Source organism: Panthera uncia (genome assembly GCF_023721935.1).
Source record: "Panthera uncia isolate 11264 chromosome C1 unlocalized genomic scaffold, Puncia_PCG_1.0 HiC_scaffold_3, whole genome shotgun sequence".
In the NCBI taxonomy this organism is placed as follows: domain Eukaryota; kingdom Metazoa; phylum Chordata; class Mammalia; order Carnivora; family Felidae; genus Panthera; species Panthera uncia.
The window spans coordinates 21,937,630-21,953,815 of record NW_026057584.1 but is presented as its reverse complement, the minus strand read 5'-3'; the positions used below and the strand labels follow the sequence as shown (position 1 = coordinate 21,953,815).

Genomic DNA, 16,186 nt, shown 5'->3' with positions numbered 1-16,186 from the left:
AAATGAGATTAATGTACCAACATAAGGGCTTATTATAAGGTCTTTGAACAAACATAATATCTTGGAAGCTTTCCAAAGAAGATGAGAACACTGTCTTCTGGTGCTTCAGACATTTTAGATGGAACATATCATGCTCTTAATAACATATTAGAGAGGGAGCCTGCATTCTGGGGTTAGAAAACCCAGGTTTAAACCCTCATTGCTGTATAATCATCAAATATTTAATTTTATGACCCTCTGTTACCTCATTTACAAAATAAATATTAATTTAGCTGTAGGATGTAATGTGGATATATAAAGGGCTCAGTGAAGTGCCTGGTATGTAATAGACACACAATAATTGATGATTGTTGATGTTGTGGTTTTTTTTAATGCACATTTCCAAATCACCTAGACAGGAGTCAAAATCAAAACTTAAATATAAGACCATTAAGTCCTAACTGCTGGCATATTCTGAATTCTTTTATAAGGAAAATAACTTTTAAAGGGATTTCTCCTGGGGGCACCTGGGTGGCTCAGTCAGTTAAGCATCCGACTTCAGCTTGGGTTATGATCTCACGGTTCGTAAGTTTGAGCCCTATGTCCGGCTCTGTGCTGACAGCTCAGAGCCTGGAGCCTGCTTCGGATTCTAGGTCTGCCTCTCTCTCTCTTTCTGTCCCTCCCCTGATTGCTCTGTCTCTCTCTCAAAAATAAACATTAGAAAAAAATTTAAAGGGATTTCTCCTGCAAAAATAATTCCAAATCTTTGTGTCATATATGTCAAATAAAGCCAAACTAATACACAGGTTTAGAAAGGTCATGTATAGGCTGGCCGCACATGAGGGAAGCCAACCCCATTGAGGTAGCTCAATTCAAAACTCCACCAACAGGTTGTTTTATATTGGATGGTATCAACAAAAACCCAATGGAATAGTTTATTCTTGGGCAGTTTAAATGCTAAATGCACAGAATTCTGGTTGGCCCTGAATGAGTCGGAGCCAATGTTCTAATCTATGACTGGTCCTGTTATACACCTCTTTTTCAGAAGGTCTGCAATACCAACTGACAATACATTTGTTAAGTTACTGTTCCTCCTCACTTCTTCATGTACTTGGATAACCCTGAAGTTCCACTGGTTATTTTTTTCTTTGCTTAACTAATACCCTCATCTTCATTGATAAATTTTGCAAAAAGGTGAAGGATTATCTGCTCCATGTTTAAATCACTTACCTACCAGTGATCCTTACAGGTACCATTACAAAAAAAAAAAAAAGAAAAAGAAAAAAAAGGCTTCTTTGTGAATAGTAATGTCCCACTTGCTTCTCATATTTTCTTACCTGTTTGCATTTCGAAGAACATCAAGCAGATTGCTCAGTGTCGTCTCATTCTGGAATACACTTGGAAAACTAGAAAGGAGCTGCCACACAGCAGTCTGCTCTTGCACTTGTGAGAAGAAGGACAGCACTTTGACCATTTCCTGAAATACTGTCTTCTGGTTGTTGGGATCACTTGATATCTTATAAAATAACAAACAGCGCAAAGTGAGAGTTCGGCATTTGTAATCACGTGGCTTACTGTTTTGGGAAACATTAAAAATTTAGATTTTCACATAATTCTTTCTGATTGTCATACAATATGAAATCATCCTTTACTCTGAAAAATTATAACCATTTCTAATATTCTTAAACATAATTGGATTTTTTTCCTATGCCTCCAGAAATTAGCATATTTCAAGCTTGGTTAACAGAGCTATGTTTCTATTTATATAAAATATTTTAAATTACATTTTTTAATTCCTTAAAATGAAATTAGGTTCTAGGCAATATTTTTGTTTTTCCCAAGGGTATCTGGTTTAGAAGTTACAGACATATCTTCTCTATATCCATTAGTAGACTTTCTATTATTTGGGTACAGAACCCTTAAAACTATATATATTTACTATTATAATTACACATACACACATACTTAATGGGATAAAATATTTCCAATGTTCTGTTGCGATATCAGGAACTTTAGTATAATAAATCATTTGTATAGTAAATGAATATATATAATAATCACATCTTACAAGCAAGCAAATAACAAAAACCATGACCTTTGGTCTTGCTCTGGATCATAGGACCCAGGTAGTACTTTCAAAGTAAAGTATTTTTTCATTATATTCCCACCCAAAGTAATTTTCTTAATAAACTCAATCATATTGGTAAAGTCAGGCTTTTGTTCAGTTGTAATTGAAGTTCTTTCATGCTGAGAATGTGATTTTGAACAATATATTCTTAAGCACACATTTTACTCTACATGACTGCTGAATTTGTTTAGAAAGCATTTTAAGTGCTCTAAGTTGGATTGGGGTTATTATAACACTGTCTCTAACCCAGTTCATTTGGAAAACTCAGATTACTAAAGATAGTTCAAGCATTCTGAACTTAACAAAAATTACAATAAAATTCAGAGAACCAAGAGGAAAATATCAGAAGTGGACATGTATCATTTATTCTTGCTTATGAAATTTCAAGAAAATTCTGAATATTTTTGAGACCTTTCACCATATGTGGGGTTTTGTTAAATTTGCACATCGTAGTGTAAGAATAGCATATAAAAGTGGTCATTACCACTTTACAATATAAAGTCCTTACCCCTAATGTACAATGTTTTGGGGGAGAGGAATATATTGTTTCATCAAAAATCAGTTTTTCAAAGTAGGCTTCATGTTAATGAGAAAAATTAAAAAGATCACCCATTACTCTAACTTCTGAGAGTTATATGGCTCCAGTAGTTTAATTATTAAACTTATATGACATCCTGAGTAATCTTACTTAAATATCTCAAGAGAAAACAATCTTCATTCACCATAGAGGAAAGCCACCTACAAAGATGTGTCTACATTAACCAAAATGCAATATTTTTGGTTCAGCATTGAAATCACTTCAATCCTGAACATTTCAATGGAAGGCAGATATTACTTAGAATGAGATACTGTGTGTGAATCTCTGTGTGAGGAATTCATGCTAAGGGTGAGCACATATTCAAGTCAATATTTCCCGGTCCATGTGGGCTATGGACTTGCCCTTTGACTCAAATTGAATTATTTGTGGATACAAGACTGGAAACAATACATGTCCTTTCATTGTTTAAGAGGTCTTGATCAAATTAAAATGTTTACACTCACCTGAGAGAATTGGTTTGTTAGTTCATGAAGAGAAGACTCTAAAAAGGTCATATTGGATAGGCAAAATCTGTTAAAAACGTTTTTCCCTAGGGTGGTCCAAGAGAAGGCATAATGGGCAATATAGTCTGGATAGCTATCACACAGTTCTCTCCGAATGTCTTCTGAAGTTGAATTTTGCTTTAACAGCTAAAAATGTGTGAGAGAAGAGTGGGATAATGATGTCAGTACATACAGATATGAAATATTCTTGTCTTCAAGGAAATGGACTTGTTTTCATAATAGCCATTTTAAGGTCCTGCATTATAGCTACTATTCAAATAACACTAAAATACACTCGGTTTATTTATTACAAGTTACAAGAGAATGTGTGAATGTGGCCATTCTTGTCACTGTTGTGATTTACATGATTCAGATATGACTTGTTTAACTGAACTCATTTCCTGTCTCTGACCAGAGAAGCTAAATGCACCAGGTCTTTTCTCGCAAAAATCGTCAGATGTAAAAATCTGAGTTTCTCCTGGGCTTTTAGCAGCAAACTCAGGTGTCCTAACTCGTTGTGACACTTCCTGGGAAAGTGGCTGTGATCTCTGGAAGACTTCCAAAGAGGGGGAGCTTCAGAGTCCAAGACAAACAGTGTTTTTAGTGAAGTGGACAAACATGGATTACATTTCATATGGAAAGAAATACTTCATTTAAGAAGTATGCATATGAAGAGAAAAGGAAAACATATGCATGAAAACACATAAAGGTATATAATTAACAGATGCAATAAGTGGAAAGCATTTTCATAATGGAATCATCCTAAGTCTTCATATATTTCACAGTACAGACCAGACAGGGCACTGATTGTAGGTAGAATAGTGATCACATTGACCATTTTAGGTTTTTAGGTCTTTATAGAGCCAATTATATTAGTTATAATATCTAATGGGTCCTTCCTAACAATTAATTCTTAGAACCCTGTTAGGTGAGGGGCAATTAACTTTATTTTCCCCTTAAGACTATGTCACAGAAGCTACACTCTTCCTCCTAGTGATGCAACTTCTAAGTGAATGGAACAAGACAGGATCCACTTATTCCAGGATATACTGTAAATGCCAAGTCCTCGAGCCATTCATCCATATCTCTTTCTTAACATTACACATAAACTCACTCCAAAATGATTTCTCTACTCATTTTTGCAAGGGTTGCAGAAAGCAGGAAAGAGAAAGAAAGAGGAATCAGAGAGATCGCTGACACAGGCATCAACATATCATCCTGATTTTGACATCCCTTCCTTGCTCCAACTACTCTAAAAATATGTATCTATACATAGAAAATCAATTTTTGACTTATCTCCACTGGATCTATGACTCTGTGCTGCCTCACAAAATTCTGAAATTTCATTCCATGTGAGAAAAATAATTTTGGAGTTTCAACACAATAAGGCGGTATTTTTGAGGATAGCATTTTTATTCTATATATTAAAGAATTTAGCTGATCCAATGCAAGACTATTTGCTTCTAGGAACCAATATGGAAGAAATAGAAATGGAATAAAATAACTTTCCCCTATTTACATACTGGCCTAATTTAGGGAGGGTTTACATTGGAATTAACTGAGCATATTGGGGGCTTCTTATGCCAAATAGGGTGCTTTAGGTATCTCAAATATTATTACTGTTGAAACTAGACTTTCAAAATCTAGACTGAACCAAATGGGGAAAGTCTTATATTTCAGCCAACACTGGCAGAATTGTCCTGATGGGTAATAGTGCCTTTCTTGGAATCCCTTTTTGTGTTGTAAACCTTTGGCTTATTTACATAAACCAGTTTATTGAGATGCCTCATTTATACAGAATGTTTTTAAGGGTAACTAACAGAGACATATTAAGCAGCAGAGGTTATGATCACTGGAATATGAATAAAAGTCAAAGTTATGTCCTATTTCCTATGTTCCATCCAGATGGAAGAAACGTCTACTACGTAAAATATGAATATATTATTTAAAATGCATATGTGTACATGTGCATATGACAGAGACAGAGACAGTGAGAGAGAGACAGAGAGAGAGAAGTCTATTAGAAAATGTTGAAAATGATCTCTTTTTGATGTCTGAAGAGCACATAAAGGAAGACTCAAATGCCTACAGAGGCTAGCCAAATAAATGTATGAATCTGGCTGGATAAAAGACAGTAAGGAAAAGTGGGGACTGTGGTCAACAGAAGAGTACCTGTTCTGTGTAAAAGCGTTCAAATTCAATTTCCTAATATCCCTACACAAACCTTTCAGACACACGCGCGCGCGCACACACACACACTTAACTCATAGGCTGCCAGTTTATGCCTCTGATAGAAATTATGATTATTTTTTTTTGCATCTGAAATCTTAAAATAAATGACTGGTGAACAAAGGGATAGATATGTCAGCTCTCCAAACTACACTAAGCAAAAGGACTTTGCTACTTCAGGTAGATATTTTCCATAGCTCCAAATTTTCCAAAGGCATGATCAGTATGGATGAGGCAGCAAGTTTAATGAGTGTTAGAGCTTCATATGCTTTCATATTCGTTTTTTTCTTCCCTGTTTCAGAAAATTAGATCATATGCAATGCCACCCTATCTCTAACTAAAGGAAAATCTTAAGTTTGATTAAGGGACTTAACAGGGAAGTAAATAAATGTCCAAGACCTTAAAGAATTCAGAATGTCTGAGAATTAAGCTTTTTTTTTTTTAATGTTTATTTTTGACAGACAAAGAGAGAGACAGAGTGCAAGTGGGAGAGGGGCAGAGAGAGAAGGAGACACAGAATATACAGCAGGCTCCAGGATCTGAGCTGTCAGCACAGAGCCCAATGCAGGGCTCAAACCCACAGATCGTGAGATCACGACCTGAGCCGAATTCGTATGCTTAAGCAACTGAGCCACTCAGGCGCCCCAAGAATTAAGCTTTTTATGGAAGAGCTCCTAAGAAAAGAATTTCCCTGAGATATTACTCCAAATGGGAGGGTGTCCCAAATCTCTTCCTGTTTGGGAATTCCTTTTATTAAGGTATTTGTTCAACTGCTATTTATTATCAGTCCATTACAAAACTGAGTGAAATTACCTTTTCCAAACCAAGGATTCGGGCAAGGATTTGACTACCATTGAAAGTATCTGTTCCCATACTTTCCAAATTAGAACTGGTACTGGGAAATACTGTGGCTGCAATAGAAAAAAGAACAGATTAGCATTCTAAATAGACACACAAAAATGGACAGATTCACACAAGAATCCGTAAATATCACTTGTGCCCTTATATACCCCAAAGCAAGAATGTGCTCAATATGCATCTTCCATGAAAATTTTGAACTGGTAAAACAGCAAATTTCATCATTATTTCTTTTCACATAAAATTGTGATGGTTTTGGTCTGCTCTTGGGTTTTTTCCAATCAGCTTAGATGTCATTTGCTTTCATTCCAGTTTATGTCATTAAACTTCATCACCAATATTATTGCCTAATAAAGTACATCATTTCTGTGCAGGCCTGGAGGATTTGAGGTGTCTCCACGAGCTCCACAGATCCATCATATCTAACATCTGTTCAAAGGATCTGCCAATGCACATCTGGTGATAATGGTTTTCTTTTTAATTATTCAATCGGGAGGCTAAAATCTGCTTAGGATCATAAATTCCTTCCTCCCCAAAGTGTTTTCTGAAAGATATTTCAGATCAAATAAATGGGATGAAGCAATTAGTCCAGACTACAGTATACTCTAATTAAGCAATTCTCAAAGTAGCCTCATCTAGTACTATTTATGATGTGGTGGGGTGTTCTGGGTTAGGAGCATTAGCTAGAAGATTATGTTCATCCCCATAGCATGGATGTTCAGTAAGCCAGTATGTTACCTTTTATACGTTTTAGACAGTTAGTTATCCTCACAGCAAAGAATCTTAGTATTCAAAAATCCAGTGATCTATCATCAGTAGGGCCTACGTTTTATTATAATGCCTGTGGGGCTGAAGAATTTACCAACTGATTCCTCTGGACCAGGCGATACATTTGTGAGATGAGTGGAGAGGGTAAGAGACATAATCTGTGGCTACTGAGCAAAGCAAAGCTTACTAGACCACAACACTATAATCTTATTTCTACTGTGCTTTAAGCTACTCAGCCAAATACCCTCAGATCATTCACGATAGAACATTAACTCCTCAGAACCACTCACCATCGTATTCCTCTTACATTAACACAACAGGACCTTTTTCATTTGGTTCATCAACTTGTATTGGAATGTTATTTAATGCATAGTTATTTTGTTTTGTTTTGTTTTGTTTTGTTTTTTGGGGGGGTAGTTGACACACAAGGTTATATTAGTTTTAGGTCTACAACATAGTGATTCAACAAATCTATATGGTATACTATGCTCACAAGTGTAGTTATTGCCTGTTACCATACAACACTATTACAACATCATTGACTTTATTCCCTATTTCCAGTTCTGTGTCCTTTATTCCTGTGACTTGTTTATTCCATAACTGAAAGCCTGTATCTCTCACTCCCTCTCACTCATTTTGTCTGTCCTCCCTCCCCCTTCCCTCTGGCAATCTGTCTGGTGATCTGTCTGGTGACCTGTCTTTATCGGTTTAGTTCTTTTTGTCTGTTTATTCATTAGTTTTATTTTGTTTTGTTTTTTAGGTTCCACTTATGAGTGAAATCATATGGTATTTATCTCTCTCAGTCTGGCTTATTTCACTTAGCATAATACCCTCTATGTCCAGCCATGTTATTGCAAATGGAAAGATCTTACTTATCCTTTTTTATGGTAGCATAATATTCCAGTGTGTATATATATATCTGTGTGTGTGCGTGCATGTGTGTGTGTGCGTACACCATATCTTTATTCATGTATCCATTGAACACTTTGGTTGTTCCCATGTCTTGGCTATTGTAAATAGTGCTGCAATAAACACAGGGGTGCATATATCTTTTCAAATTAGCATATCATTTTATTTGAGTAAACACCCAGTAGCGGAATTATAGGATAATGTGGTATTTCTATTTTTAATTTTTTAAGGAACCTCCATACTGTTTTCCACAGTGGCTGTACCAACTTACACAATGTTATAGAATCTTAAATATTCCATGGCATTTTTAAAGGTACTTTTTTTTTTTTTTCAGAGCACCAATCATGTTCCAAACATACAGGAATCTTTGTTTTGTTCACTAATATATCCCCAGGACATAGGACCGAGCTTACATGATAGTGGGCATCCTATAAATATTTGTCAAACGAATATAAAATAGTCCTGCTTTTTTGAGAGTTTATCAGCGATTTATGGCTTCTAATGAGTTTCTTAAGGCAATCTGCATCAGAATTACTTGGTGTAAGGCTCAGGTAGTTCAGCCAGAAGGTTTTCTGCACACTAAACTGGGAGGGCCCCTGGCGCAGCTGTAAAGGAAGCACACAGTCCCGCTGAAAGACTGATACTGAGCACTGCTGGGGAGGAACAAGGGCGGAGTGGAAAGAGTCCTGGCTTGGCTGCTGCTCTAGTAGCAGGTCTGCTGGATAGGCATAGACAGGGCAGAGAACTTGGTCGGGCCTCATATTCCTCATCTGTGAAATGAACAGTTTGGGCAAATTTCCAGGACTTCATTCAATAATTTTTTCTTTGTTTTACATTGAAATGAAATTAACATAGAGCATTGTATTAGTTTCAGGTGTACAATAGGGTGATTCAATACTTACATACATTACTCAGTGCTCATCAGGTAAGTGATCTTTATCTATTTCACCCCTTCCCCCACTCACCACCCTCTGGCAACCACCAGTTTGTTCTCTGTATTTAAGAAAGGTTTCTGGTTTGTCTCCTTTTTCCTTATTTGCTCACTTGTTTTGTTTCTTAAATTCCATATAGGAGTGAAATTATTTGGCATGTGTCTCTCTCTGACTGACTTACTTCACTTAGTGTTATACCTTCTAGGTCCACCCATGTTGTTGCAAATGGTCATTTTTTATTACTGGGCTTTCTAAACATCCCAGCATCATCTAATTGCAGACAACTACAGTCCCTAGCCGATTCTGGGAAAGTGAGCAATTCTCAACATCATATTTCGCACCATCTAGGCTTTTGCTCCTAGAAAGTATTTTAGTAAGAACTTAATTTCCAATTATCTCAAGAACTTTGCATAATTGCACTGCCACACTCAGGCAACCTTAAGGAACATTTAGGTCTCTGAGGAATATTCTAGGCATTCCATCTCTGTTTGAAAAGTTAAAAGTATAACCCTTTCAAACACTAGAACTTGCTGGCTGTTCCAAAAGGCCTGCTCTAAACTCGAGAGAAGAGAATAGCTTACCCGGTGATGTGTGCCTTCTTTCTGGAACTTTGGTGCTCTGGAGTGATAAATTGCTGTCCTTCTCCAGGTTGGATGACTTTCTCAGAATTTCACTAGAGAAGAAAAAGCAAGAACTCTATAACTTCACCCACATTAATTTCAGTTAGTTACAGCAATGTATTATATGGCAGATACCAGGGCTCTCCAAGGACTTTCAAATTTTTAATTTACTTTCTAGGATTGTAATGGAAGAACTCACCTAACCACACACCAATGAAGTTAGACGCTCTCCTACAAGGTAAATTTTTATTCAGACAAAATGGCCTGGATGATGTTTAGTTATTTTTACTTTTATCTTGTAAAAAGGAAATTATTTTTAAAAGACATTAGAGTTAAATATTGGAAATAATTATGATACATATATATCTATATATCCTATATAGATGGTATATATATCATCTATATATCATATATATACCTGAGTATATATGTATATATATATATACCATCTATATAGGATGATCATATATATAGGATATATAGATGATATATATATCTTCTATATAGGATATATATGATATATATGATATTATATCATATAATATCATATATATATATATGTGTGTGTATATATATATATATATATATATATATACACATTTCATTTAAAAAGATGAGGGATTCCAAAGAGATGAGAGCTCAAGGATGCTTGTGCTTCAGGGACTGAAACAAAGGTATGCTTATTTGTTAACCTTGAAAGAAAAGAAAAGAAAAGAAAAGAAAAGAAAAGAAAAGAAAAGAAAAAGAAAAGGAAAGAAAGAAAATATATCTTTACAAGACAGGTACAAGGAAGAAAGAAAAGAACACACCTTTATTGAATGTCTAGTCTGTGCCAAGCTCTGTGGCTGTTGCCATTACAGGTGGCACCAGGTGTTAAAGGAATGTATGGTGATGTAAGTAGACTTTTTATTGTACTGGATGCATCAATGCGGCAACATAGCATTGTGGTGCCAGGAATCCCTGCATTATCATGGTCACAGTAGCTTTGGGAAGGAAACATTACTGGACCTTTAGGAACCTTCTTTTTAAAAATTCACTTCCTCTTTAGTTGATTATTAAAATGGAGATAATCATACTTTCTGGAAAACATGATATATCTAAACTAAGTGTCCAAAATAAATGTACATATTTCAAGACTGAAATCAGTCCGATGCCTGGATGTGAACACTTTTTGGAATTCCTAAAAGTTGGTGAACTTTGTGTACTTGTTTATAAAAAAGCTTACTTAAGATACATAAGGATGGATATAAAAATATAATAGTGAAAAAGCAAGAAGTTCCACTTATGGTTGAGATTTCAATTTAACTTCCTTTTTAGAAACAAGATCTGAATCATGGTTCCAGGGTACACTGTGATTTATAATTGGGAAAAAAAATCTGTTTTTTTTTTCTTTTTTAGTGTGTCCTTTTAGTAAAAATGGTAAGAAGAGGTGATATTTGTTTTCATTCCCTAGTGTTTTTCCAATATTCTCTATAAAATGCACTGGTTGCTCCAAAAGTTCTGCATTCTTAATGTATATTTGAATTATTCATGACCATGACTGTATTCCCCAAAATCTTTTTACATTCCTTATGCTGACTATTTGGATGGGAAAACTGCTCAGATATAAATAAGAATTGACCTGTACCTTTTCCCTTCTCTCAAACAGAAGTTTTAGAAAGTTTGAGAAAGTCAGGTTCACTTTTCTTTTTTCTTAACATTTTTTTTTTAGTTCAGCTTGAAATGCTATAAGGAGGACTATTGAATATCAACACATTTTGAAAATAAAGGGGAAAACTACCTTCATAAAAATTTTAAGGAATAGGGACAGCAACAAAAACCAAAAGGAGAATGACAAAGATCAACATGAGCAAACAGGGAGCAAGAGAAAACAGAGACTGAATAACAAAGGAGAGCTGGAAAGAAAAACAGAAGAAGAGGTGATAGGAAACAAAGAAAATGTAAGTTAAGAGACAGAGGACACTTTGCCCATCTTCCCACATTCAGAAAAGGGTCCTAAAACTACTCCTTCAAATATTCTTTAAAGACCAAAGAAAAAAAGCTCATCTCCTTCCCAGCAAGCCTCTGGCTCAGCAAGTCTGCATCTGCTCAACAATAAAATGGCAGCTTCCAGACAAGGAACTACAGATGCTTCTCTCCTAACAGGACCTGTCCTTGATCAGGAAGTACCCGTGGTTACATGGTCACCACCCATTCCATATTACAGGAGTGGGGAGGTGGTCCCTTTCCTGTATGTGGCCTTGGTTTGCCTTTTTGTTGGGGTGAGAGATCAGGATATCATGTGGGCTTTGCTGTTCAACTGCCTGCAAATTCCTCCCAGTTTTATTTTGCATTTACAAAATGTGGTGTGATAGCATATGTCCATTGCCACTGCACAAAAAACTATTGTCTTGGGGCGCCTGGGTGGCTCAGTCGGTTAAGCGTCTGACTTCAGCTCAGGTCACGATCTCATGGTCCGTGAGTTCGAGCCCCGTGTCAGGCTCTGGGCTGATGGCTCAGAGCCTGGAGCCTGCTTCCGATTCTGTGTCTCCCTCTCTCTCTGCCCCTCCCCAGTTCATGCTCTGTCTCTCTCTGTCCCAAAAATAAATAAACGTTAAAAAAATTTTTTTAAAAAACTATTGTCTTTAAGCTCTTAAAATGGAAACCACAAGGGGCACTTAGGTGGCTCAGTTCGTTAAGCATCCAACTTTGGCTCAGGTCACGATCTCATGGTCTCTGGGTTCAAGCCCCACATGGGGCTCTGTGCTGACAGCTCAGAGCCTGGAGCCTGCTTCAGATTCTGTATCTCCCTCTCTCTCTGCCCACTGCCCACTCATACTCTGTCTCTGTCTCTCAAAAATAAATAAACATTAATTTTTTGTTAAATAGAAGAACAGATAGCTAAGGAAATTGTGTTATTTTTGTTTGTTTGTTTGTTTGTTTTTAAAAGCTTAGCTTTCCCTCCATTGTTGCATACCTGTGTCTGTCCTTAAAAGAGAAAACACCCTACAAGCATCATAATGGCAATAAATTCATATCTTTCAGTGCTCACTCTAAACGTCCGTGGACTCAATGCTCCAATCAAAAGAAATAGGGTTACAGAATGGATAAGAAAACAAGATCCATCTATATGCTGTTTACAAGTGACCCACTTTAGACCTAAAGACAGCTTCAGATTGAAAATAAGGGGATGGAGAACCATTTATCATGCTAATGGGCAACAAAAGAAAGCTGGAGTAGTCATACTTGTATCAGACAATCTAGACTTTAAAATAAAGACTGTAACAAGAGATGCAGAAGGGCATTATATCATAATCAAGGGGCCTATCCACCAAGAAGACCTAACAATTGTAAACATTTATGTGCCAACTGTGGAAGCACCTAAATATATAACTCAATTAATCACAAACATAAACTTATCGATAGTAATACCATAAAAATAGGAGACTTCAACACCCCACTCACAGCAATGGACAGATCATCTAATCAAACAATCAATAAGGAAAACAATGGCTTTGAATGACACACTGGGCCAGAAGGACTTAACAGATACATTCAGAACATTACATCCTAAAGCAGCAGAATATACATTCTTCTCCAGTGCACATGGAACATTCTCCAGAATAGACCATATACTGGGACACAAATCAGGCCTAAGTAAGTACAAAAAGATCAAGATCATACCGTGCATATTTTCAAACCACAAAGTGATGAAACTCGAAACCAACCACAAGAAAAAATATGGAAAGGTAACAAATACTTAGAGACTGAAGAACATCCTACTAAAGAATGAATGGGTTAATCAAGACGTTAAAGAGGAAATTAAAAAGTTTATGGAAGCCAATGAAAATGATAACACCACAACCCAAAACCTCTGGGATGCAGCAAAGGCGGTCATAAGAGGAAAGTATATAGCAATGCAGGCCTTCCTAAAGAAAGAAGAAAGATGTCAGATACACAACCTAACCTTATGCCTTAAGGAGCTGGAAAAAGAACAGCAAATAAAACCCAAAACCAGCAGAAGACAGGAAATAATAAAGATTAGAGCAGAAATGAATGTTATCAAAACCAAAAAAACAGTAGAACAGATCAATGAAACCAGAAGCTGGTTCTTTGAAAGAATTAACAAAATTGATAAACCACTAGCCAGTTTGATCAAAAACAAAAAGGAAAGGACCCAAATAAATAAAATCAAGAATGAAAGAGGAGAGATCACAACCAACATAGCAGAAATAAAAACAATAATAAGAGAATATTATGAGCAATTATATGCCAATAAAATGGGCAATCTGGAAGAAATGGACAAATTCCTAGAAACATATACACTACCAAAACTGAAACAGGAAGAAATAGAAAACCAGTAAGGAAATTGAATGAGTAATCAAAAATCTGCCAAAAAACAAGAGTCCAGGGCCAGATGGCTTTCCAGGGGAATTCTACCCAACATGTAAGGAAGAGTTAACACCCATTCTCTTGAAGCTGTTCCAAAAAATAGAAATGGAAGGAAAACTTCCAAACTCTATGAATCCACCATTACCTTGATTCCAAAACCAGACAGAGACCCCACTAAAAAGAACTATAGACCAATCTCCCTGATGAACATGGATGCAAAAATCCTCAACAAGATATTAGCCAACTGGATCCAACAATACATTAAAAAAATTATTCACCACGACCAAGTGGGATTTATACCTGGGATGTAGGGCTGATTCAATATCTGCAAAACAATTAACATGATTCATCACATCAATAAAAGAAAGGACAAGAACCATAGGATCCTCTCAATAGATTCAGAGAAAGCATTTGACAAAATAGAGCATCCTCTCTTGATAAAAACCCTCAAGAAAGTAGGGATAGAAGGATCATACCTCAAGATCATAAAAGCCATATATGAATGACCCAACGCTAATATCATCCTTAATGGGGAAAAACTGAGAGCTTTCCCCCTAAGGTCAGGAACAAGACAGGGATGTCCACTCTTGCCACTGTTATTCAACATAGTATTGGAAGTCTTAGCCTCTGTGATCAGACAACACAAAGAAATAAAAGGCATCCAAATCGGCCAGGAGGAGGTCAAAGTTTCACTCTTTGCAGATGACATGATACCCTTTATGGAAAACCCAAAATATTCCACCAAAAAACTCCTAGAATTGATTCATGAATTCAGCAAAGTCGCAGGATATAAAATCAACGCACAGATATCGGTTGCATTCCTATACACCAACAATGGAGCAACAGAAAGAGAAATCAAGGAATCGATCCCATTTACAGTTGCACCAAAACCCATAAAATACCTAGGAATAAATCTAACCAAAGAGGTGAAAAATCTATACACTGAAAAATATAGAAAGCTTATGAAAGAAATTGAAGAAGACACACACACACACACACACAAAAATGGAAAAAGATTCCATGCTCCTGGATAGGAAGAACAAATATTATTAAAATATCGATACTACCCAAAGCAATCTATATATTCAATGCAATCCCTATCAAAATAACACCAACATTCTTCACAGAGCTAGAAAAATAATCCTAAAATTTGTATGGAAGAAAAAAGATCCAGAATAGCCAAAGCAATCTTGAAAAAGAAAACCAAAGTGGGAGGCATCACAATCCCAGACTTCAAGCTATACTACAAAGCTGTAATCATCAAGACAGTATGGTGCTGGAACAGAAACAGACACTCAGATCAATGGAACAGAATAGAGAACCCAGAAATGGACCCACAAACATATGGCCAACTAATCTTTGACAAAGCAGGAAAGACTATCCGATGGAATAAAGACAGTCTCTTCAGCAAGTGGTGCTGGGGGAACTGGACAGCGACATGCAGAAGAATGAACCTGGGCCACTTTCTTACGCCATTCACAAAAGTAAACTCAAAATGGATGAAAGATCTCAATGTAAGACAGGAAGCCATCAAAATCCTCGAGGCAAAAACCTCTTTGATCTTGGCCACAGAAACTTCTTACTCAACACATCTCCAGAGGCAAGGGAAACAAACAAAAGCAAAAAAGGACCTCATCAAAATAAAAAGCTTCTGCACAGTGAAGGAAACAATCAGCAAAACTAAAAGGCAACTGACAGAATGGGAAAAGATATTTGCAAATGACATATCAGATAAAGGGTTAGTATCCAATATCTACACAGAACTTATCAAACTCAACACCCAAAAAACAAAGAATCCAGTGAAGAAATGGGCAAAAGACATGAATAGACACTTCTCCAAAGGCGTCCAGATGGCCAACTGACACATGAAACAATGCTCAACATCACTCATCATCAGGGAAATACAAATCAAAACCACAATGAGATACCACCTGACACCTGTCAGAATGGCTCACATTAACAACTCAGGCAACGACAGGTGTTGGCGAGGATACGGAGAAAGAGGATCTCCTTTGCGTTGTTGGTGGCAATGCAAGCTAGTGCAGCCACCCCAGAAAACAGTATGGCGGTTCCTCAAAAAACTAAAAATAGAATCACCCTACGACCCAGCAATTGCACTACTAGGCATCTATCCATGGGATACAGGTGTGCTCTTTTGAAGGGACACATGCACCCCAATGTTTATAGCAGCACTATCAACAACAGCCAAATTATGGGAAGAGCCCAAATGTCCATCAATGGATGAATGGATAAAGAAAATGTGGTGTGTATGTATATATATATATATATATATATATATATATATATATATA

At 36.5% G+C, this 16,186-nt stretch overlaps 1 protein-coding gene across 1 annotated transcript in view; it reads right to left on the bottom strand.

Moving 5' to 3' along the window:
- The window catches only part of ABCA12 (ATP binding cassette subfamily A member 12), a 175,972-nt gene that overhangs the window by 98,087 nt on the left and 61,699 nt on the right, over positions 1 to 16,186 (bottom strand). Inside the window, exons 4-7 of the mRNA XM_049614967.1 lie at positions 9,465 to 9,556; positions 6,230 to 6,327; positions 3,149 to 3,334; positions 1,317 to 1,495 (exon numbers count right to left, since the gene is read on the bottom strand). Of these exons, the coding sequence (XP_049470924.1) occupies positions 1,317 to 1,495; positions 3,149 to 3,334; positions 6,230 to 6,327; positions 9,465 to 9,556 (555 nt within the window). The remainder of the gene's footprint in view (positions 1 to 1,316; positions 1,496 to 3,148; positions 3,335 to 6,229; positions 6,328 to 9,464; positions 9,557 to 16,186) is intronic.